Source organism: Helianthus annuus, chromosome 6, assembly GCF_002127325.2.
Source record: "Helianthus annuus cultivar XRQ/B chromosome 6, HanXRQr2.0-SUNRISE, whole genome shotgun sequence".
In the NCBI taxonomy this organism is placed as follows: domain Eukaryota; kingdom Viridiplantae; phylum Streptophyta; class Magnoliopsida; order Asterales; family Asteraceae; genus Helianthus; species Helianthus annuus.
In genome coordinates, this window is record NC_035438.2 from 7,791,371 (window position 1) to 7,817,548 (window position 26,178).

General features: G+C 38.4%; 2 protein-coding genes across 2 annotated transcripts; both read left to right on the forward strand.

Annotated features, from left to right (window-relative positions):
* The first annotated feature begins 1,459 nt into the window (after positions 1–1,459).
* Positions 1,460–2,896, forward strand: LOC118479677 (glycine-rich cell wall structural protein-like). The gene has a single exon (XM_035974361.1). The coding sequence runs from the start codon at positions 1,468–1,470 to the stop codon at positions 2,719–2,721; it is 1,254 nt and encodes a 417-aa protein (XP_035830254.1). The 5' UTR covers positions 1,460–1,467; the 3' UTR covers positions 2,722–2,896.
* Positions 2,897–12,560: 9,664 nt separating this feature from the next.
* On the forward strand, positions 12,561–14,171 carry LOC110864559 (glycine-rich cell wall structural protein). The gene has a single exon (XM_022113661.2). It carries the CDS (start codon positions 12,586–12,588, stop codon positions 13,957–13,959), a length of 1,374 nt encoding a protein of 457 aa, XP_021969353.2. The 5' UTR covers positions 12,561–12,585; the 3' UTR covers positions 13,960–14,171.
* The last annotated feature ends 12,007 nt before the right edge of the window (positions 14,172–26,178 follow it).

Genomic DNA, 26,178 nt, shown 5'->3' on the forward strand with positions numbered 1-26,178 from the left:
TCAGACTAAAAAACAGAGCATCACAAAAGATGCACATATTACACATTTACATCTTTTGATTTTATTTCAATCACAAAATCATACAGGTCGACAACAAAATGTCAAATTTAAAAAAAAAGCATATCTCCAATTTAATAACAAAATATCAAAATTCAAAAACATATATCCCCAATTTTAGCAGTTTCCAAATAGATCTAATATAAACCGTGATGAAAAGAGATAGAATCGGGATTCTTGCTCTAATTGCGACAATAAAAAGCAGGAAAAAAAACATGGAAACACATATGCTTGAATCGAATTAATAGAGTTTATAAATGTTACTGTCGATGTGGAACATGAATGATGCATTGGGTTCGACTTGTGATGCGCAGCGTGAATGTTATCGTGATGTCCTGTTCTATGTATTTGGGTTTCTTGCCTGATCAAATATTTGGAGGCCAATTTTTGTTAGGCGGTTTATTTTCGAAGGGTACATACGTGGTAGTGGAAATTTAATAAATATGGTATAACACCATGAGTGAAACATCATACCTCTTCGAAGGTCAATAAATATGGTATATTTGTTGCAGAGTAATTTAATTAATAGTGTATGTGGAATATCACACCTCTTCACGGTTGAATAAAAGGGGAATCGATGTGTCCATAGGCAAACAACATGATGGTTTGTAAAGAGTGGTGGATTAGGTGATAATGTTACTTTTTAATTTTCTAACGGACGCGACCCTTAAAAGAAATAATACGTCCCTAGTTGGTATATATGATACGGACACGACTATTAAGTAAAGTTGATTTTTCTATGCAAAGGGGTATGCGTGTTAAACAAATGGGTACGTGTAGGGTTGTGACTTTTTAAAGATGTGTGATCTAAAAAATGGTGTCTTAAGTTATTTTTTGTTATTATATATAATATTTAATAATAATATAACATAATGAAAGGGTGTGAGTAAAATAAACTAAAGGGTGTGACTTTTAAACAAATAGGACATAACCCAAGTTGCTAATTGTATAAGGGTATAATTCCTCAAATTGTTTGAAATTAATATATAGAGAATTTTACAAAACATGTTCCTACATGTTACTAATATATGTCGAGGTGACCATATATGTGTTGAGGTGATATAACATTGCACACAAATGTTAACTTTTCCTACACTCAAATTAAGTAGATCGACTTTGATCTATAATACACAGTATATTATGACAATACCACTACTATATTTAAGACTGAAACCTTGTTGAATATTCGTACGATATATGAAATAGATACGATACATGAGATAGAAAAAATCACCATTGGGAAACAGCAAAAGCACACTAAAAAAAAGAAACATTCTTTAGTTGGGTATTTGTGAATTGCACCACTAATTAGTGAGGGAGCTTATCTTTTCTTCAAGTTGTGAACCCACTTGGAGTAATGTTCCTAGAAACAAATCCTTACCCAATGCCTATATATATGCAACTAATTTCATGCAGATTACAAACAACTCACACTCACTTTTATTCATTATGGGTGTTAACAAACTTTCAAGTGTGGTTTTCTTGGTGTTATTAGGATTAGGCATTTGTGTGGCTACTAGAGCTCTCTTCACTGTTGAAGAGAGCTACATTCATGGTGGTTTAGCAGGGGGTGGTGGTGGTGGAGGAGGTAGTGGTGGTGGTGGTGGTTATGGGGTAGGAGGAGAACACGGAGTTGGATACGGAGGTGGTGCAGGGAAAGGTGGTGGAGCAGGTTATGGTGGTGGAGCGGCGGGAGGTGGAGGGGGAGGTGGTGGAACTGGAGGAGGAGGTGGTGGTGGAGGAGGAGCGGATGGAGCAGGTTATGGTGGAGGTGAAGGAGGTGGGAGCGGCGGTGGACATGGTGGAGCATCTGGTTATGGTGGTGGAGCAGTTGGAGGTGGGGGAGGAGGTGGTAGTGGAGGAGGTGGTGGTGGTGGTGTTGGAGGTGGTGGAGGAGCACACGGTGGGGGTTATGGTGGAGGAGAAGGAGGTGGGAGTGGTGGTGGACATGGTGGTGCAGCTGGTTATGGTGGTGGAGCGGCAGGAGGTGGAGGAGGAGGTGGTGGTACTGGAGGAGGTGGTGGTGGTGGAGGAGGAGCGGATGGTGCAGGTTACGGTGGAGGTGAAGGAGGTGGGAGTGGCGCAGGACATGGTGGAGCAACTGGTTATGGTGGTGGAGCAGCTGGAGGTGGGGGAGGAGGTGGTGGTAGTGGAGGAGGTGCCGGTGGTGGTGGAGGAGCACACGGTGGGGGTTATGGTGGAGGAGAAGGAGGTGGGATCGGTGGTGGACATGGTGGAGCATCTGGTTATGGTGGTGGAGCAGCTGGAGGTGGGGGAGGAGGTGGTGGTAGTGGAGGAGGTGCCGGTGGTGGTGGAGGAGCACACGGAGGGGGTTATGGTGGAGGAGAAGGAGGTGGGATCGGTGGTGGACATGGTGGTGCTGGAGGAGTTGGTGGAGGAGGAGGTGGTGGAGGTGGACATGGTGGAGGTGGTGGCGGAGGAGCTGGCATAGGAGGAGCAGGAGGAAGCGGATATGGTAGTGGAGGTGGCGCTGGAGCTGGAGAGGGTGCTGGAGGGTCATATGGCGGATACAATGGAGGAGGAGGTGGTGGTGGTTCAGGAGGCGGTGGCGGTGGTGGTGGTGGTTTAGGCGAGCATGGAGGTGGTGGTGGCAGTGGAAGTGGTGGTGGTGAAGGTGGTGGACATGGTGGCTATATCCCTTGAACAAGAATATCGTATTCATTGTCAAAAATGGACAATGACTTCTTTCTATAATAATATGATGGATGCAAGAATGAATGAATGCATGCATGCATCAGTTCAATGTTGTTATATGTATGTTAATGAATTTACGTGTTGATGTATTAATAATTTAACTAATCTACCATCTTGTTTATCATGTTGTGCTTAAAGTTAAATATTATAGGAATTTTATGAGATACTAGTGGTATTAAATCTGTGCGTTGCGTGGTGGGTATCAGTTCGTTTAACTACGGTACCGACGTACACTTGTTATAGCAACCACACCAATAGAGAAAAATATCGTGATATGACAAAAAAAATATACCAACACGACAGGAATTTGGTTGGTATCGGTGTGTTTTGTTACGCCACCTATACTCGTTACAGCAACCCGTAGAGGAAAAAAATCTTGATATGACCAAAATATATCGACACGTGATCTACATCGATCGAAAACAAATGCAAGTTATATAGGATTTATAAAAAAACAAATAACACATAAAAAAGCCACTAAATAACACATATAAAAACCACTAAATAACAAATATAAAAAAAACATTGAAAACAAAGAATTACTGTTCATTGACTTTATGTATTAACATATAATCCGCGCGTTGGGCGGTGGGTGGGTATCAGTTCGTTTAACTACGGTACCGATGTACACTTGTTATTGCAACCAATAGAGAAAAAAAATCATGATATGACAAAAATATACCATCACGACAGGAATTTGGTTGGTATCGGTGTGTTTCGTTACGCCACCTACACTCGTTACAGCAACCCGTAGAGAAAAAAAATCTTGATATGACCAAAATATACCGACACGTGATCTACACTGATCGAAAACAAATGCAAGTTATATAGGATTTATAAAAAAACACATAACACATAAACAAGCCACTAAATAACACATATAAAAAACCACTAAATAACAAATATAAAAAACATTGAAAACAAAATATACCGACATGTAATCTACATCGATCGAAAACAAATGCAAGTTATATAGGATTTATAAAAAAACAAATAACACATAAAAAAGCCACTAAATAACACATATAAAAACCACTAAATAACAAATATAAAAAACATTAAAAACAAAGAATTACTGTTCATTGACTTTATCTATTAACATATAGTAATAATTATAAAAAATAACTAAATATGTATAATTAAATACATAAATAACAATACGTTTGTTTGGATTTGGAAAAATCCTATATCGTCAAGCCACTTGAACCACTTATGTTTGAACATTTTAAATATGTTTTTGGCTTCGATTAACTTATGAGTGTTAAGCTTAACTATTGCCGATGAGATTAGTTTAGTTTAAAGACGGGTTGTTAAGTTGGTTATTAACCTAGCTATCGTGATCCCTCCTGGTAACGTTGACACAAAATTTCTCAAGAAAGAACTTTGTTCGGTTCAAGTTAATTTGCATAGTAAGAGCATCCACATCAATATGCGTAGTAAAGGCATCGGCATCAATAAATTTCCACAAACTCTCACTATCATGTTTCAAACTTCTTTTAAAAACCTCACCAATTCTATTCATAAAAAAATTCATATCACATTTCATATCATTACCTACTCTTACAATTAATTTAATATAAATCAGATTATGATAATTTATTTTTCTTACATTTCATTTATATTAAAATTAAATCAAAAGTAAAATTAAAAATAAAAACACACATTAAATAAAAATAAAGATACTTCAGAAAATAAAACATAATCATTGTAAAAAATAAAACGTTACACAAATAAATAAAAACACCACACGCATAAAAAAACTACATAAGCTATTTTTTGTTCGACCACACGTGCTCGACTAAATTGTGTCGAAGTGTATGATGAGCTTCTCTGTTACGTAACCAATAAATCTGTAAAAGTTCTAAGAAAAAGTTCCCTACTCAAAACATTAATAACAATGCGACATAATACAAACAGAGGTTCATAGTGTCGCACTAACACCTGCTAAAAGCAATCTTAAACATTTCCAATTGTTATAGCAACTATTTTATTGTGTTGAAATATAAGTAGTGGAGTTGTGTTACAAAATTTAAATATTAGGTACACGAGTGATACTAGACCCTCATATTTAGTTTTATGATAACAAGAGTAACTTAAACTCGACAAAATCCAGATGACCTTTCGTTTTTCCATATCTTCTTATCGGATTTTGGTTCATGTTAGAATGTTGCATATGAGGGGGGACGGGGCGCCCCGTGGTCACCACCCAATCACGCGTGGAACCATCACTCACACCGCCGCCAACCCTTTTGAAAATGCGTGGCAACTATCACGCGTGAAAAGTTGGAGAGAATGAGGGAAATTGTTGGGTTGTGAGGAAAATTGTTGGGTGTAGTGAGTGATGGACATTTCCACTAAAATCCACCACTAGTGATGGAATAAAGATCGATGACGTGACGGAAATTGATTGGATATTGTGAGTGAGGAGTGAGGAGTGAGTGGTGAGTGATGGACACCCCTATCCCCTGATAGACACATTGTTGAAGAAAAAAAGTAAGAAACAAAAGTTATGAACGAGGCAATGACAAAAAGCATATATGAAAAGAGGGAAGTGACTACAAAATTTCAAACATCTCCACTTAGAAATCAAGACAACATGTGCATGCTGAAAGCAATGCTAGTGACCAATTTGAAGCACAAATGTCGGGTTCAATTCGAAATGTGAACACGGGAACTAGAAAAGTAGGGCTTTTGTGTGTAGAAAACAGATTTTATTTGATCACGACGGCAGTGCTCCACTAGCCCATGTGGGAGATCACATGGTGAACCAAAACCAAACCAATTATACCGGTTTGGTTTTATGGGTAGAACCCACCACCCTTGATTGGACACCCCAATTTGCTTGGCAAAACCTAAGACTAGGTTCTAGAGTTGAAAAGGTTTTTGAATAAATACTGAATTTTCTAAAATTGTTTTTAAGCATATCATCTTCAAATTTAGATTTTGAGTTAACTTCCGTTTTACTCCATGTGATTTAGTCATTTTAACGGTTTTGCACCAATAATTTAAAAATAGTCATTTTCCTCACTGATTTTTCTAACTTATCGTCATTTTGCTCCCCACCTCTAACTCCATCCAAAAAATCCATTAACTGGAAGGGTAGTTTGGTAATTTTATAGATAAAAGCAAGGGCATATAAGTCTTTTCACCTAAATAAACCTATAACTTGTTTATTTACATGTATATAAATAATTCTTTTATAATCTCCCATCTTTCCAACCATTCTTTCTACCGGCCATCACCATTCACAACCATCCACCACCACCTATGACTACCACCTACCGACCATGACTACCGCGACTTTTAACTAAACGTTTTAATTGAGTTAGAGCCAGTGAGTAAACTACCGAAATACCCCTACTTTTAATTGAACGTTTTAATTAGTTAGAGCCAGGGAGCAGCAAACTGGCGACAAACTCGAAAGATCAGTGAGGAAAATGACTATTTTTAAATTATTGGAGTAAAACCGTTAAAATGACCAAAACACAAGGAGCAAAACGAAAGTTAACTCTTAGATTTTTTTTTAACGACAAAGAACGACGTGCCAACCACCGTGTGACACCTGGTGATGTGGCCAAGGTCGACTATTCGACCGCCGCCAGCCCTTTGGCTCTCCCAGATGCGCGGAAACCCGATCTCTACCCGCCCGAAAGCAAGACAATGGAATAATCTGTAAAACCTCGCCTCCCATCCAAGACGAACCAGCGCAACTCATATTCGCCCTTCAGCTGGATGCCGCAGAAAATAATGGGGAGAGTGGGAGTCGAACCTGAGTCACAAGGAACACCAAATTTTTCTCCAACCACTGCACCACTCCACAACACCAAGTTTTTCTCCAACCATTCGATCTTCAAATTTAGTTATTTTGAGTGTTTGTGGTTGTTTAGAATCAAATACAAAGGGTCTTAAAAGTAAGAAGTCGTACAAAGGGTATCAAATTGACTCTGATTAACCCCATTCAAGCGGCATTGGAATCGTATCAACGAACTCTACGATGTGAGATTTTAGGTTTTCACATTTGGATTGATAGGTTGTAGATATTAGAATTTTTATCATTGTGTCTTTTATTTGTCATCGTGTCTTTTCTATATTTGCGTCATTGTGCCATTTTTTCGACTCATTATGTATTTTTTTCCTCAACATTGTTTTATATTTTCGGTATTGTGTTATATTTTGCTCGACATTGTGTCATCTCGTGCGATCTATTGTGTCTTTGTACACTTTTTATTTTTAGTAGCCTTTGTAGAATAACTTTAACTTGTGGTCTAGTCAGGGGCGTACCCACATTAATCTAAGGGTGGGCGGGCGCACCCCATGAAAAAATATTTTCTAGTATTATTTTTCGCCGGAAATCCCGACCGCACCCCTTGGAATTTTTTACCCGCACTCCTTGAAAATTTTCAACCGCCCCACTTAGAAAAAAATAATTATTAACCATTTATTCCCTTAATTATTTAATTCTATCAAAGCCCAATCTGCAATAAATTTTTATTTCACACAAGCTCAAACCCAACCTAAAAAAATTTGAACTAAATAAAATAACCCAAACCCATCCACCCATTCCATTTTCAAATCCCGCCCCCAAAAAAACTCCCAGCCCTGGTGGTTTTTTTTACTAGAAAAACCAAAATTCCGGTTGGACCGACCCATATTACGCCAGAATTCCAATATAGAACTAATATGGTTTATTTATTTATTTTATTTTATGTGATGATTAGGAGAAAATACAGATGAGTAAGAATGTAATAAACTTATGACGTGTTTAGTATCTTTAGATGATATTTTGGATATATTTAAAAAAAAAAAACTTGTAGGGCACAATTTTAAATACGTTTGTAATTTATAATGACGTTTGACGTGTTTTTGATGATTTGTTAATTTTAATTTGATGTTCTTTTGTCTTACATGATCCGACCCGACCCTTTATGAACCGATATTTTTATACAGCTAGGGGTCTAAAATCTTTGAAAATATTCCACACCCTAGGAAAAAGTTCCTGAGTCTACCACTGGGTCTAGTAGTATAGGTATTACTTTTCACAAATGCAGGCTGAGTAGATGAAATTTAAGATAAAAAATTGATGTTACAAAAGTTATTTTGGGTATGTTTGATACAAAAAAAGTTGAGATGTAATTTTTTTTTAATAGACCATACATTGAAAGTTGACGGTTTTTTACTTTTTCTATGGGCCACAATAGACATGGCCTAATAAGAGAGTAGTTTTTCTACTTATTTTTCTTTATTTTCAGGAATAAACTTTAAACTCATAAATCCTACATCCAATTGTGTCATATATTTTTTGTTGGTTTTATAAAATCTTGAAGTTGCATTTGGCAGTGTCTATAAAGTCCTGCATATGGAGCAATACTTACAAGTTCTTAGTTCTTACACCATTCATAAATTGATAATTGATAAGTTTGATAAATTGAACCAAACATAGATATAAAATCGTACCATATGCACTTCTTGGCGTGTCCATCATGTGATCCTTTGGCACCCCCACAAGTGCCATCGCCGACACTACCATTACGAAATCCACTTCTTCCAGGACCAACACCTTCGTCACCACCGTCATCTTCACTACCTTCTCCATCAGTTGCTCCTCTAGCATCTATACGTATCCATCAATGCCCACCCACCCATCAACCATAATGACCACATGCATGTGCTCCTCCCCCACCACTCTATACAAGTTCTATAGACTTTGGGAGCAAGGCCAAGGGATATGACGAGACAGTCGTGGTAGTTCAAAGATTGCAACCTAAAAGGTGTCAATTGTATGCGGACAAAAGGTGTTACTGTGCGGCATGTCAAACCTTACCCCAGGGTCGTCTCCGAAAATGTTGAACATTTTTTGGACCCTGTGCGAGATAAAAAAAAGTCGGGCCCTACAGGTCCTATAATGTTACATCAATTAGTCAATCACATAGATAAACTCATCAATCAGTCAATCACATATTAGTGGTGAACCTGTACTTCAATTACTCACGGTCCAAAACGAAGAACCCAGTCGCATTTCAATTACTTGCTGCCCAAAAGGAATTTGTATCAGTCAAAATTGTATTAATGTTCACTTGAGCTTTGAATAATAGAACTAACCAACCAGCCCAACTAGTTTTGACTAAAATTTGTTGCCACAAATCACGACCCAGCTAAAAATATTTAAAACACAAACTAAACCCAAATAAAAAACTCGTATTGTAAGGAGAGACTAAACCCAAATAAACAATCCTTTGAAAACACTTCGGTCCAACAGCAACACCAACTTTTTATTATTATATATATTTTTTAATTCATAGAAGAACCTGGGTTTATTATTGTTGCTGTAATAAAGTGGCTCAACATTAAAAAGCCCAACACCTTGAAAGACAAGTTGTAGTTTAAATGTAAGCCCACATAACCCTTGCCTTCTTTTTTTTTAATGAAAACCTAAAACTCCCGTCCCTTCTTCTCAAACCCTAAAAAACAAAACAACACCAAACAACCGTGAATAATGAATAAAACTGATAAAAAATGACTTAGAGAGGAATCGAACGGAATACCATTTGTATGAAAACAAGAGGCCTTTCCACTAGACTATGCTTATTTCTTGTATATAGGATTACCTCTAATTATATTTATGGGTTCGCTATAGATTTGTTATATATAATTTTTTTTAATACTTTTGGGCCTCTTACTTTTTTGGCCCTGTGCGTTGGCCCACCCTGCACCTAGCCCAAGCCGGCCCTGCCTTACCCGATTAGGAAATGATGAAGGTTCCTAGGCCTGATAGTGATACTATGGAAAGGAGGAAACAACATACCGAATATAGACATAACGTCTAGGGTGGAGGGTATCATTCAAAAACTTTAGAGTGTTTGAGTTTTCTCTAAGCAATAATCTCACGTCATGTCAACTCCCCCTTAACTCCTCATTTTCTACTCAAACACTAGGAATGATTTAAACACCCTCTCAATTAAAATTTTTTTTTATTGGTTGTCTCTCTCCTCCGTTGCTTCTTCGGTGAATACTCACCGCCCACACCCCTACTCTCCTACTCCCCACTCACCGATCCACCACCAGGAATCATCCCCGTGCGGCAACCCCACTCACCGATCCACCACCAGGAATCATACCGTCCCCCCTTAAGCTCACCATAGGAAGGAAGAGCGGGAACTTACTATAAAATAGGGATCAATGGCTCGTTGTTGCACACACCGGATCGAACAGATCTTCACATTTCTCACCCCACTCTTCCCTCGTTAACATTTCTTTTGCTATCTACTATCCCTCCGCAAAGGAAAGTGGTTTATACCTCTCTCTGTTCTTGGACAACCAAGAACAAACCTTTAACCAGTTAATAACAACTGTCGTCTTTCTCATTATTTTTTTTTATATTTTTTGGAGCAACATCGTCGGTTCCAATAACCAACTATCAATACAGATACATATTTTATTTGTTTATGTCAATTTTTGCAAAAAAGCAGTAGCAATTAAAGTATTTTAAACCTCTGATACGCATTGTTTTTAAAACGGACCCGGTAAGGCTGGTGGGTGTGGAGGTGGTCCATCACTTGGTGATGGATCGTCACGTAAGCGCCCACGTCAACGGGGGCTATCACCTCATCCAAGTGATGGGCCTGGGGTGTTAGGTGATGAGCCTCCCTTTTTTATTATTATTTTTTTGTTAATTAATATTGACATATATCAAAGTAAAATTAAGTTAAATGCTAAAATTAATAATATAGCTTACATAACATTAAAAAATAAAAAAATAAAACCTGAACTTAAAAATAAAGAACCTACCTTAAAAAGAACCTAGCCGGGTGCCGAGAATAAGGCTGACAAATCGTGTCTTAACAGGTTTAACAGGTTTCTAACGGCACGCATAACATAAGTTTCAAACATGATTATGACTCGTTTAACTACTTTCTACCTCATGTTTATAAAACAGTTTTATGTTTTATGTATAAAGATGAATAAATGATAGATCCTAACATTGTAATTTTAATTATTTTAAAAATTAAAAAAGTCAATGGGTGTATTTTTCAGTCAAACAGGTATAATCGTGTCTTAACAGGTACCCAATTGCCAGCCCTAGCCGAGAACATGTTTGGATTCGGGTTGTTTGGATCCATGGCTTTTTTTTAAATGTTGAAGAGTATTTTTATAAAAAATGGGCTCATCACCATCATTGGTGAGGCGACAGGCCGGGGGGGGGGTGCCAGTCCGCGATGGGCCAAGCCGATCCGGGAACGCATCCCACACCCACCAGCCTAATCGAACCAGCCGCTTTTGTAATGAGATTGACGTAATAAAACTTAATAACTAAGAATATAAAAAAGTTGTGCTATAATTAAATCGGTTGATCGACAAAAGAAAGTTTAAAAGTATAAAAATGTATATAGGATCATGTTAATGTTTTATAAAGCCAATTATAAATTATAAAAGTTATCTAGAATATAAATAATTACACATGTATCATATCATTTTAATTTGTATAACCCGAGACTCAGATAGTCAGATTCATAGTTTTTTAAACTTGCTTTTAACAATAACATATGATCCATTTAACTGGGTCTACAATTTGCTGGTTCAATCACAAAGTAAAAAAAATGACCAGGGGCAGCCCAATCCACTCGATACGACCTGTGGAAGGTCCGATTCTTGACCCAACCTGGCTTTATCAACATTATAGGCTATGTGAGGCAGTTCTTCCTATTTTTTTCACCTTTCAACACGTATATTTCGTAGTTTTCAAAATATATTTTCTCAATCATTTAACTTTTTTTTAATGACAACGCTTACTCTATTCAATTACACCAAAATAATACTAACTAATCTCATAGGCTCAGGTTTGAACTTGCAATCTCACTTTTAAGACAACACAGAGTGGGCGTGGATTTGTGGCATGGAAGCATCTCAACGCTGGGCACACTGACCCGCATGTGGTGTGGTGTGTGGGGCGGGGAAATCTTCACCGGCGTGGGGGCCTGGTGGGTGGTGAGGTGACGGGTTTTCATTGGTTGGTGGATTTTGAGTTGGTTTTGATTGGCTCTTGTTTTTTTTTTTTTAATAAAAACGCTACTTTCACGCCCCTCTCACTCCGTTCTTGTACCGCCCCCTTGCTGACATGACTCCCATATGACGCTTTACGCTCCCCTTTTCATGTCCTTCCACTTCGTATAGTTTAAGAGACATAAGCCTCTATCAAATAGGCTAGCCCCACATTTATAATTTAGTTTATTTTGTATATGCAAAAATCTCGATCTCCACCTTGTTTAGTCTTCCGGGCTATTGCCTTTGATATAATGAATTAATAAGAAACTTCAAGTTTATCATGGCATGTACATGTATCAGTGTGTCATGATACACTTGAATTTAAACTACATTAGCTGATTAAATACATCAAACCATTTTGGGTGGATAATATATTAATATGGTTTGAGTTGGATATCCGTAATTTATATCTTTAAAAATTTTTACAGATAAATTAAGCCTTTAAATCGTTCATGCATATTGAGGTGACAAAAGTTTGCATATAGATGGTAACTTTTCTTCGAATCAAAGAAGACCAATTATAATGTATAATACTCAGTTTATTTAATAACAACATTGCTAAAACTTCTTAAATATTAGAGCACAATATATAATATATAAAATAATAAAATACATATTTGGGAAACAGCAAAAGCACACTTAAAAAACATTCTTTAGTTGAAATTGTGAATTGGACCAATAAAGCTTATCTCTTATTCTTGTGGTTATCCCACTTGGTGTACTGCTCCTATAAACCAATCACTACCCATTGCCTATATATATACATCTGGTTTCATGCAGGTTACAAACAACTCACACTCAGTTTCATTTAATATGGATGTTCACAAACTATCAAGTGTGGTTTTCTTAGTGTTATTAGGTTTAGGCATTTGTGTGGCTAGCAGAGCTCTCTTCACTATTGAAGAGGGCATTCCCTACATTCATGGTGGTTTAACAGGAGGTGGTGGTGGTGGAGGGGGTAGTGGCGGTGGTGGTGGTTATGGGGTTGGAGGAGAACATGGAGCCGGATATGGAGGTGGTGCCGGTAAAGGTGGTGGAGCAGGGTATGGTGGTGGAGTGGCAGGAGGTGGAGGAGGAGGTGGTGGTAGTGGAGGAGGTGGTGGAGGAGGAGGAGCAGAGGGTGCAGGCTATGGTGCAGGTGAAGGAGGTGGGAGTGGTGGTGGGCATGGCGCTGCAAGTGGTTATGGTGGTGGAGCGGCAGGAGGTGGAGGGGGTGGTGGTGGTACGGGAGGAGGTGGCGGAGGAGGAGCCGACGGTGGAGGTTATGGTGGAGGTGAAGGAGGTGGGAGTGGTGCTGGACATGGTGGAGCAACTGGTTATGGTGGTGGTGCGGCTGGAGGTGGGGGCGGAGGTGGTGGTATTGGAGGAGGTGGTGGAGGCGCACATGGTGGGGGTTATGGTGGAGGAGAAGGAGGTGGGATTGGTGGTGGATATGGTGGTGCTGGAGGAATTGGTGGAGGAGGCGGAGGTGGACATGGTGGCGGCGGCGGAGGAGGAGCTAGCATAGGAGGAGCCGAGGGAACTGGCGGGGGTGCAGGATATGGGGCAGGTGAAGGAGGTGGGAGTGGTGGTGGACATGGCGGTGCAGCAGGTTATGGTGGTGGAGCGGCTGGAGGTGGAGGGGGAGGTGGTGGTACTGGAGGAGGTGGTGGAGGAGGAGGAGGAGCGGAGGGTGCAGGTTATGGTGGAGGCGAAGGAGGTGGGAGTGGTGCTGGACATGGTGGAGCGTCTGGGTATGGTGGTGGAGCAGCTGGAGGTGGGGGCGGAGGTGGTGGACACGGAGGAGGTGGTGGTATTGGAGGAGGTAGTGGAGGGGCACATGGTGGGGGTTATGGTGGAGGAGAAGGGGGTGGGATTGGTGGTGGATATGGTAGTGCTGGAGGAGTCGGTGGAGGAGGTGGAGGTGGACATGGTGGCGGTGGCGGCGGAGGAGCTGGTATAGGAGGAGCAGGGGGGAGCGGATATGGTAGTGGAGGGGGTGCTGGTGCAGGTGGGGGTGCTGGAGGGTCATACGGCGGATACACTGGTGGAGGCGGTGGTGGTGGTTCAGGAGGCGGTGGTGGTGGCGGTGGTGGTTTAGGTGAGCATGGAGTTGGTAGTGGAAGTGGGAGTGGTGAAGGTGGTGGACATGGTGGCTATATCCCTTGAACATGAGTGTTGTATTTGTTGTATTCATTGTAAAAATATATACAATGAGTCGTATCTAAATAATATGATAGATGCAAGCATGGTCATTGTACAAAAATATATACAATGAGTCATATCTAAAATAATATGATAGATGCATGCATCGTTTGTAATCGTGTTGTATGTGTTTTAATGGATTTACGTGTTAAGTTGAACGCGACACACATAAAGCATGTCCATCGCAACTTGCAGTTCCACTTGTTTTTCGTGAATTTTGCTAACCCATGCGGTTAGCTTGTTTAGCTTAGCAGTTATCCTACGGTCTGATTCAACCACATCCTTAAGAATACGTTCGAGTTATTCAAAAATGCTAAAGTCGTCGCTAGAAGTTGACATTATATACCTATATATTTACATACAAATTAGCTAATATTTTTTTGCCAAATGACAATAAGAACGAGAAAAAAGTATAAAGCTACTCAATCTGAAAAGGCTTGACTACATCATTGCTCGGGGTGCAAACGAGCCGAGCGGCTCGCGAGCTACTCGAGATCGGCTCGAGAAAAAGCTCGAAACAAGTCGGGCCTTATTGAGCCCGAGCCGAGCTTGGGCCTAAAATAAAGCTCGTTTGTTTATCAAGCTCGATCTCAAGCCTCACATGTGAAGTTCGTTAGACTCGTCGAGCTTTATCAAGCCTTAGTGTAAACGAGCCGAGTCGAGCCGAGCTTATTTTAACTTATTTACAAGCCAACCTCGAACCTAAAAATAAGCTTATTGAGTATACGAGCCCGAGCCCGAGCTTCACTTATCGAGCTCGCGAGCCTAAAAAGTCTATTATTTATATTATTTTTATTTAATATATTAACTAATAGATAATAAACGAGTCGAGCCCGAGCCGAGCTTGAACTTGAGAAAATACCAACGAGCCGAGCTCAAGCTTAAGAAAATACCAACGATCCGAGCTCGAGCTTTGAAAACAAAGCTCGAATCGAGCCGAGCTCGAACCCGAGCTCTCATAAGTTAATCGAGCTCAAGCTTGGTCGAACTCGGGCTCGGCTCAGCTCGTTTGCATATCCCTAATCATTGCGATCATATGCTTTTTTTGATACACATTCTATCATAAAATTTCTTAATAATCGATTTGTCATCGTCAACCTCAATACACATAATAATCCAAAAAAGGTAAAGAGATGTAAAATAGTACCAATTTATTCTAAAGAAATTTAATGAGCAAAACATGATTGTAAAATCGATACTGTAGGCTCAGAAATCTTAAGTTAATGGATTGCTTATATAAGCCTTCTCAGTTTGCAAAACCCAAATTTTACTCATCATAACCTATTTACAATATATTTATACTTATCAATTAGCAAAAAATCATTTACGCCTTATGTACAATGACAAAACACCTAAATGACTATCAAAGCTCAGAGCCATGGAATAGTTGCATACAAAAGTTCCAAGCCAAACTCTCGGCACCGTCACAACCATCATACTCATATATCACAGTGAAACTAAAATTCTCCTAAAATTGATAGCATACTACTTAAAGCCGTAGGTGCAGCTCATATATACAAAACAAAGAACAAAGCTTAAGACACAACAAACATAACAAAACAGTGTTGCAATTGATAATATATAAATTGAGGCACACCTTTTAAATCCGAAATCCAATGAGTAGTGACAATCGGATAGACAATAGCACATGAACAACAACCAAAGCATCCAGATACTGTACCTTGTAAGCCATAACTACAATATAACTCAAAGAAAGTCAAGCTCAGAAGCTTAAAATGGCTGTAAGCTTATCTACCAAGCCAAATAATAAGCACAATCATAGCCTTTAGAATCATATGACCGACAATCGATCATGCTAATACACACACACACACAACAACCCAAAGCAAGCAAATGTTTCTAACTGTTTATATGTAAACCACACATCATGTGTTCTAAGTCATAACCAACAACATACCCCAGAATAATCCAAGCTTAAGAGCCTCAAATGGCTGCAATAAAATCTAACACACCCAATAAGATGCAACATCACAACCATAACACTCAGATGAACAACTATTCATCTTCATCGAGGGCTAAATCAACTTTAAAGGTCAAACAAAACAAAAACAAAGTAGTCGAATTTGGTTTAAAAATAAGATCTCGGATGAACACAAAGGTGTCATCTTCACAGATAGCAGGTTAGATGGTAAAAAATAGTCAAAATTAGTCAAAGCAACCAAAAACACGAGACCAGAAAATGGTGAACAGTTGTTTCATATTAAAAGTCCAAAAGCCAAACAGAAGAATCAGACCAACAAAACACAATAGGGGTGGGTGGCTTAAGCCGTGAATCGTCACAACGATGACATGTAAACAAAATACATCGCTAAAACATACAAAGCAAACGAGCCCCATAAACAAAAACAATCGTCGGAAATCTGACCTAAAAAACCCAAACGCCGGTTAGTCCTTTATAATTTAGGCAAAATAATTGGGGGGGGGGGGGCGATCCTTTATACTTTTAAAATTCTTAAAATTTTTTGACGAAAAATCAGAAAGTTTACACTTCTAACCGAAACATTGGAGGGGGCGGGTGCACCCCGAGTTTAAACTAAGCTACGCCCCTGGGAGTGAGAAACTATAGAGTAAGATTTTCTTTGAATTTCACAACTAAAACACTATTTTGGTAATATTTTTGAACCAACACTATTTTGATAAATACTTTCTCCACCAACACCACTTTAGAAAAAAAAACTCATTTTATAGAAGCTTTATTACGTTGCACTAGAAACTGTAATTTATGAATTTATTACTATTGAATGGTATGAATTGCAAAACTAGTGCCATGGACATTCAAATGGTCTCAAATATATACACAAACTATATTATCATAAGTTTAGATTCATATAAAAATTGGTGAATTTTTTCTTTGTGGAACTTTTCCTTTTGAATTTAATGTATGTTTAGGCATGATTTTCACGTAATTTAAAGTTTAGGGTTACTGTTAAATGGTATAAAAAAACAACAATACAAGCCGATCAACAACTCAGAACAGATAAAGAAGCGACAAAACAGTGACTGAAATTTTATTATTTAACCCAAACCAAAAAAACCCCAAACCGATACCCTTGATCATACTTAAAGTAAGATATGATGAATCAAATGTTTAGATCGACTGATTATTGAATCAGTAGATCTTTAATACAGCAAATAAAAGACATAAATAAGAAAAAATAAAACCGAAATATTGACGATCTCACAAACGAGATGAAGAACAAGATGTAACAAAGACTGATCGCCACAGACCAGCAATGCAGAGAACGAATGCAAGTAATAGATGTGCCCATGATCAAAGATATGATGCATATATATCTCTTTTACTCGTTTGTACCAGTTGTGAAAAGAATCGCAAATACTTTCTGCGATCAGAACTTTCTTGACCCAAGAACCCATCTCCTTTGAAACCCTAGCTAGTCACGATCTCATATTTTAACATGCTTTTTGACTTCAGTCCTTTAGCTTTCATAGACTTTCATAATCAGCCCTTCATCTTATCTATTTTTCAACAGTTAGAATAAGAAATATAATAAGCAATTATCTTGACTAAACAACTGAATTAAAAGAGAAAATAAAACTTAGCTTCTTTTTAACACCCCCTCGATTCAGTTGTTGAACATGTTTGATAACCCTAGCACACTACAAAACAGGTCCTGTTCAGCTACACTTGGATCTTTAACACCACTTGAAATTTTTTCTTTAACAGATGCTCTTTATCATGATGGCCAACAACCACCAACTCCGTTGTTACAAAATGCTTCTCTGGACAAGCCAAACAACTATACACGAAGCTCTCCTTTATTGTTGTTGCTGAACCATCCAAAAGGTCCATTGATTTACTTTATAACAACAAAACAACCAAACCATAGAACGTATTGATATACGATACACATTTATAACAGCCTTTCTCATAACATTTTTTTATCAGCAAAGTACTTTAAATCCACCAAAATGAATAGTGAACTTTAGATCCACGTCCAGAAGAAGAATATAACTCATTAGCTAATAGACAAAAAACTTCCGGTAACAGCAGAAAGTCAACCTTTTGGAATACATATTCCAACTAACAAAGAATCATATGATTCTACCGCTAGATCAAATTCATAAATTTGTTCAAAAAAGGAACAACAAGATCTCAAACAACAATCGGAAATTACCCAAATTTTAGAACATGAAATTTGAAGACCAAGACATATGGGGTGGATCAAATATAAATTACTGACAGATCTAAAAGAACGCTTTCCAAGATCAAAGACAATAAAACCCATCAATACAGTGAGGTCTAAATGTCTAATACCATACTATAAACATGAACAATATGATAAAGCACAAAACAAATCGATTTAGCACTGAATTGGATATACAAAGACAATGAAGATAAGAACTTGTTTGTGAGATAACATGAAAACCTGGTAATCAATGAATAAAGAGCCACAAGGTTCAGTCAGTACAATTCCATAACACTCTAAACATAGCCAGAACAAAAAACATGCCAAAAGACATACCATTTTACGAATGCATAAAGTTCTTAATGAAGAAGTGAACTCTAAATCCACTATTAGTTAATGAATTAGTGTCACACCCCTAATTTCCACGTGTCACCGGTGGGCCCGGTGGGGGATTAACGTGACGTAGTTGATATCATCATAGTCAAACAACACAAATTATAATGCACAGCGGAAGCAAAGATAGATTTATTTCAACTTAAATTATTGTAATATTCGAGTATCACAAAATGTCGAAATAGAATCCACAGGCAGAATCAAATAAAAAGGAAACTTCATTTCAACAGACTTCATGCATCCTAAGCTTGTGAGACTTCTATGGATGCTTAAGGAGTGACCAGCCTATTAAGCGTAGTACCTGCACTTAGTCTTTTTGGAAAATACGTCAGTTTACACTGGTAAATACAATTTAACTGACTCATTTTGAAAATGTTTAAAATTGATTTAAATGCTCGTGGCATAAAACTTTTTATAACTTGGGATAATTATTTTTTTTGCTTAATAATCTTGTAAAAGAATTACATGTTCGTTCTGCGTTCAGTAGCCCGGGTCGTGACGGGTTAAAGATTAATAGACACACCACTTAATATAATTCCGCCGCGAGACTTCTCTCGTACCGACGATTATACATGTTGTACAGCACTACGGGTGTACGCCTACACCCGAGTGCTAAGGTCGTGGCCATTCTTTGAATGATGCCAAGGATATCCGGGACATGGTCATTAAGCCCCCAAAGGCGTTAAACAAACAAAACAACATTTTTTAAACGGGTTAATTTGACTGCACATAACCAAGACCGGTTAAGGTCAATTCCCCGACCAAGCGGTATTTTATATACCGTACCCCAAGCCCGTATAGGGAAAATAAGTTAAACGTATTTACCCGAGCAAGTATAAACCAAATATAACGAGTGCACGTAGCTTTTACTGGGCTCCTAGATCTGGAAATTAAGGTTTTAATAACCTATTAGAATCCTAACGGGTCTTAAGCTTAGACCGGTTAGTTTTATATGAAGATTACGGTTTTAAACGCACAATAAGGCGAAGACCGTTTTAGAATGTGGTTTTGTCCCAACAAGCTTGCACACTTGTTTTATATGGGTAACACAATCACATTCTGGATTTTGAGACCAAAAAGATATGGTTTGACCCGTTTCGGCTAATATGGCCAAACTAGTCACATAAGCCGATCCGAACGCGTATAATGCGTAACGAGTAACCATAAGAGTCAAATACAAGTTTCTGAAGTCAATATGCTTAAAATATGTTGTGATATCAGAATGATACCTTCCATTATGCCCCAAATGATTTTAAACCAAAACCATGCCTCATAAGGGCGTTTTGGTCATTTTATAAGGTGTAAAAGAGTTAAAATGATAACCTGAGTTACAGGTCTGATTAAATTAGTAAATATACTTAATTTACTAAGTTATAACTGTAGGGTATCAAATTTATGTGAAATTTATTATCTTTAACCTTACTATGCACCGTAGGGGCATTTTGGTAATTTCACATGTGCCTAAAAGGTCAATTCTGGATTTCTGAGTTCAAAACATTTGCCTACTGTTTAAAATATAACAATTCACTAATTACATCAGTAGGTTCAACCCCTTAAGCTTAATAAGGTTCTAGTGCACACTTATGCGTTAAAAATGCCTAAAAAGGCGATTTGGAGCCATTTCCGGGTTTTCTGTAAAAAGCTGATATTTTTAATACTCCAGAAGGCTCAAAATAATTTATTTATCATAACAAATCAGTAGAAATTGGTTTGAGGTCAAAAGGATTTGTAAAACTCATTTTATGGCTAAAAAGGGCAAAACCGGCATAAACCGAATTAATCTAAGAATACTAAGTTATGCTCAGCCTAAAAATAAATAAAAATCACCAAAAATCCCAAAATATTATTTTATAACAGTGGGTAAAAAGTTTGGTATATAAATTTGGGTTTTGATAGGCTATACATAATTTACGCCATTTAATTAGTAAAGAAGCTCTTAATTACGCTATTGAGCATAACTCTTAATCTAGACCTCAAACTGACTTTAAATTTTGGGTGCAAGTTTATAAATCAGTAGCTAAGGTGCCTACCCTTTTACATTTTCAAAAATCACGTTTTAGGGTCAAATGGGCATAATGGTCAACATATAACCGATTAACGGAAACATGCATGTGAATAGGATATCTAATGAACCAAGTTGTATAATCTCAGAGAGTTATACTAACATGTAAATAGGTTCAAAAGAAGCTCTAAGGCAATCCTAACCTTGGCTTAAACGGGTCAGAACTGAAAGTCAAAGCAGAAGTCAAACTTTGCGACTTCCGATTCCAAACCGAGCCTAAACTGAAAATTGTCGAGTTGAACATGTTGGAACATGTTCCTATATTAATTACCAAGTTATTTTAATGATTAAACAGGTTGCGTGCATCCTACATTGCTAATTATGTATTAATTCGCAAATAACCTTTCTGTTGACTTTTTATAAGAAGCTTTGACTCGACAATTAACATAGTTAGAGTGGGAATCTGGAAATACCCTTTTAAGGGTTTGTTACCCACATAATTACCTACTTAAAGGTACTTTTAATTCGTGATTTGACAGAGCACATTTTAATTAATCACGAAGTCAAACCTTAATTACGACGGTTTGACTGTTAGCTAATTAACTAAGCTAAAACGAATTAGGAAGGGTTAGGGACACTTACAAGAGTCCTAATTGAGATTAGAGAGCCTAAGGAAGAGTGCTTGCTGTCAAGAGAGCTCCAGGAGTGCACTTGTGAACTTTTGCAAATGAATGCACAAATGGTTACAACATTAGGCTCCTTATATAACAATTTTGATCTCATAGGATGGTGACAAACAAGTCTACACATGATACAAGATCATTACAGGTGCCCCCTATGCATGAAATACCATTGGGGCAGCCCCTGGTATATAAAACAAGCTCTCAAAGTCGGTTAACAGGCCTGAAATGGCAGCTGTCCACGTTTTCTGTAACTGGCAGCCTGATGCGGCCCGCCTGAGGTTTCAGGGGGTTCTAATGCGGGCCGCCTGACCTGTCTGATCAGTCAACAAGTTTCCAAACTTTGCAATTTCAGTCCCTGGTCCTTTGTAACGTGGTTTTAAGTCCTTAAATTGCATTTCCAGCCTTCTAACTTGATTTTTAAGGGCCTTGGGACTTTTACTAACTTGGTTAAGTCCTTGACTAACCTTGTAACCACTCATAAGGCCATAGAATTCAATGTTGACGTTTTTAACCCCTCGAACACGAATTTGATCATAACTTTCTCATACGATAACGAAACTTTATGAAATTTTAACCACATATTCTAGTGAGTATATTTTATCATTACAAAGCTTCGGGTCTGCCAAAAGGTCACTCAGAGGTATACTTTGCACATGTTGACACTTTTAGCCCCTGTAGTTTGTAATTCCTCACTTTCCTTTATGTTTCGCTTCGTATGATCCATGATTTATTCGTTGGAAGGTATAAACATTATGTAGGGCTATTTTAGAATATATTTATCCATTGTTGATACTTTGGACCCTTATATTCACATAGTTTCCCCGTTTGTCAACTTTAGTCCCTCCAAAGTATTCTTTCTCACGTTCAGAGCTTATGACACGTGTTTATACTTTATTGGACACAAATTTTCAAGGTGTTACAATTAGCCATGCATCAACAATCAAATATAGGAACTTTCTATCACATCAGAAAGTAAAACAAATTAGAACACATATTCTAATCAATAAAGAACTCATAAATTCTATAACCAAATCAAATTCACCAATCTGATCATACAAGAAGGAACCACAAGACTCCAAGAACACTATCAAAAACATATTTGATAAAACAAAAAAGTCACACAATCTTTTAAACTTTAGAACCATGTTATATGACAATCATACACTATGATATACTAATCACACCCAGAAAACAAGTTTAACAGTATTGAAGCCATGAAGATACCACATAATGCAGAACGATTCCGATAAAAAAGAACCACAAGACTGAGAACTACTCACAAAGAGACAAACATGGCAGCCACAACATACAAGGACAATTTTCTACTCAAAGACACTAGCAAGATAACAAGACAATTTACACACACTGATACAATTTTTCTGATCAACTCAACCAGAATACAACAGACATGAAGATCTTGTAAACCAGAATCAACTAGCACATACTTGAATCAAATCCTTAATAACCACAGAAAGTTACAATTAAGTTTTTTTCATCAACTTTCAAGACAACTCACAAAATACAATAGAGGACAAGAACTCTCTCAGAACTATTTCTGACAAACTAGAGATTCATAAAAGAAAACATAACTCAGAACAAGGTCTGAAAAGACAACGAATCCCACGATTCATACATATACAAAACAAGTGAGATAACACACAACTAGAAAGCATATTCTAATTGAACAATGAACCACACAGTCCATCAACAATACTACAGTTATATCATTTAAACTAAAAATCACACGATTTTTAAGAATATGAGACCAAGACCGAAAGACAATACTTGTGAAGAACTCAAATTCTAATTTGACTTGATTAGAAAAAAACTTTTCACGAAATACTGAATCACAAGAATCATACCAAGACTGATAAACAAGAAGTACACACTTCTATATTAGACAACAATCTCAGCCTAAACAACCATGAAATACAAAATCACATGATTTAATATCTCACACACAAGACAAAGAATAACAAGACAATAAGACATAGCCAAACAAAGTCACAAAATAACATAATTTGCAACCGAAAACATCTCACACGAGATTACATACAAGGCTGTCACATATACATAATAATCTTGACAATACCATCGGTTAAACATGAACCATACAACTCAAACTAACTAAACAAACAAGATCATAGACACGTAAACATCAAGACTACGAATACAAGGCATTAAACAACATTCAAAACAATGATTGTAACACCCCAAAAATATTAAACTATATATGTGTATGTATTACATGTATAATTAATAATATTGGTAAAAGCGATAGAATTCGCCGACGAAACCAAACGGGTCAAAATAACCAAAGAAATAAACTTTGGCGAAATAAGGCGATGGTAAAAGCGATAGAATTCGCCGACGAAACCAATCAGCTAGACATTTCTTCAGATTGCAGACGTGAAATACATTATGAATACCATCGAGCTCCTCAGGTAAGTTTAACTTGTAAGCCACTGATCCTACATATTCGATGATTTCGAATGGTCCTATATACCTTGGGCTTAACTTACCTTTCTTGCCAAATCGCATCACCCCTTTCCAAGGTGATACTTTGAGCAAAACTTTATCGCCAACCTCAAACTTGAGAGGTTTTCTCCTTTCATCCGCATAGCTCTTCTGCCTATCTCGAGCAGCTTTCAGGCGGTCGCGAATTTGGACAATCTTGTCCGTTGTCTCGAAGACTAAGTCAGGACCTGATAATTGCGTATCTCCCACTTCTGCCCAGCAAATGGGCGTTCTGCACTTTCTACCATATAGTGTCTCAAAAGGCGCAGCCTTAATGCTAGTATGGTAGCTATTATGTAGGAGAACTCGACCAACGGTAAATGCCTGTCCCAACTACCTCCTAGATCAATTACACATGCACGCAGCATGTCTTCCAACGTTTGAATAGTACGCTCACTCTGCCCATCCGTCTGAGGATGGTAAGCCGTACTGAAATTCAATTGAGTGCCCAGAGACTGTTGGAAACTCTTCCAGAAATGAGATGTGTATCTAGTATCCCGATCTGAGATAATAGATACTGGTACGCCATGCAAAGACACAATCTTATCCACGTACAGTTGGGCTAACATGTCAGAGCTGAAGGTCTCTCTAATGGGCAGGAAGTGTGCTGACTTAGTCAGTCTATCAACTATAACCCATATAGTATCATTTCCCTTCGGCGTCTTAGGCAATTTGGTGATAAAGTCCATCGTTACCATTTCCCATTTCCAAGTGGGAATTTCAGGCTGTTGCAGCAAACCTGACGGCTTCTGATGTTCAGCTTTGACTTTAGCACACGTCAAGCATTTAGCTACATAAGCAGCTATAGACTTTTTCAAGCCTATCCACCAATAATTTGCCTTTAAATCCTGGTACATCTTATCAGCTCCAGGATGGACGGAATACTTGGAACTGTGGGCTTCCTTGAGGATAACATCCCGAAGTCCTCCATATACAGGAACCCATATTCGTCCATTTAACCTCAACATTCCGTCCTTGTCGTAGGACAACTGTTCTTCAGTTACTCCTAATTTCTCCTCAGGATAGTTAGCTTCCAACACAGCTTCCTTCTGTGCAGCTAACAACCTTTCATTCAAACCGCTCTTAATTTCAATGCTCTTGGCATTGATCCTTATCGGCTTCACTCTTTCCTTCCTGCTCAAAGCATCTGCGACTACATTGGCCTTGCCTGGATGGTATATTATTTCACAATCATAATCGTTCAAGGTTTCCATCCATCGTCGCTGCCTTATGTTCAAATCCTTCTGATTGAGTAGGTGTTGAAGGCTCTTGTGGTCGGAATAGATCACACACTTCGTCCCATACAGATAATGCCTCCAAAGCTTAAGTGCAAATACAACGGCACCCAATTCCAAGTCATGAGTGGTGTAATTCTTCTCGTGCACCTTTAATTGACGCGAAGCATAGGCTATGACCTTGCCCTTTTGCATTAACACACAACCCATTCCGGTGTGTGATGCATCACAATACACCACAAATTCTTCAATGCCTTCAGGTAGTGTCAGCACTGGTGCGTTACTCAACTTCTGCTTTAAGATATCAAAAGATTCTTGCTGCTTAGGCCCCCAATTAAACTTAATGTTCTTACGTGTTAACGACGTTAAGGGTGCAGCGATCCTTGAGAAGTTTTCAATAAAACTCCTATAGTATCCAGCCAAACCTAGGAAGCTACGAATCTCTGAAGGTGTCTTTGGCTCTTGCCAGTTCATAATAGCTTCTATCTTTGCAGGATCCACTTGAATTCCACGTTCGCTCACAACATGTCCAAGGAACTGGACTTCGCGAAGCCAAAATTCACACTTTGAAAACTTGGCATAGAGCTTCTCTTGATGCAGCAGCTTAAGAATGCACCGAAGATGCTTCTCATGGTCAGCTTGGTTCTTCGAGTAGATGAGGATGTCGTCAATGAAGACGATGACAAATTTATCCAGATAAGGCTTGCATACGCGATTCATGAGATCCATGAATGCGGCAGGTGCGTTAGTGAGCCCAAAAGGCATCACTAGGAACTCGTAATGACCATAACGAGTCCTAAACGCGGTCTTATGTACGTCCTCCTCCTTGACTTTCAATTGATGATAGCCTGACCAGAGATCTATCTTAGAAAAGTAACTTGCTCCCTGTAGCTGGTCGAATAGATCATCGATTCTAGGCAAAGGATATCTGTTCTTGATAGTAACCTTGTTTAGCTCATGGTAGTCAATGCATAGACGCATTGATCCATCCTTCTTTTTGACGAACAGGATTGGTGCTCCCCACGGAGATGAACTAGGTCTAATGAAACCTTTAGCTAGTAAATCATCTAGCTGTGTCCTTAATTCCTTCATCTCCGTTGGTGCTAATCTATATGGTGCTCTGGCCACTGGTGCAGCTCCGGGGATGATGTCAATCTTGAATTCCACCTGCCTATCTGGTGGCA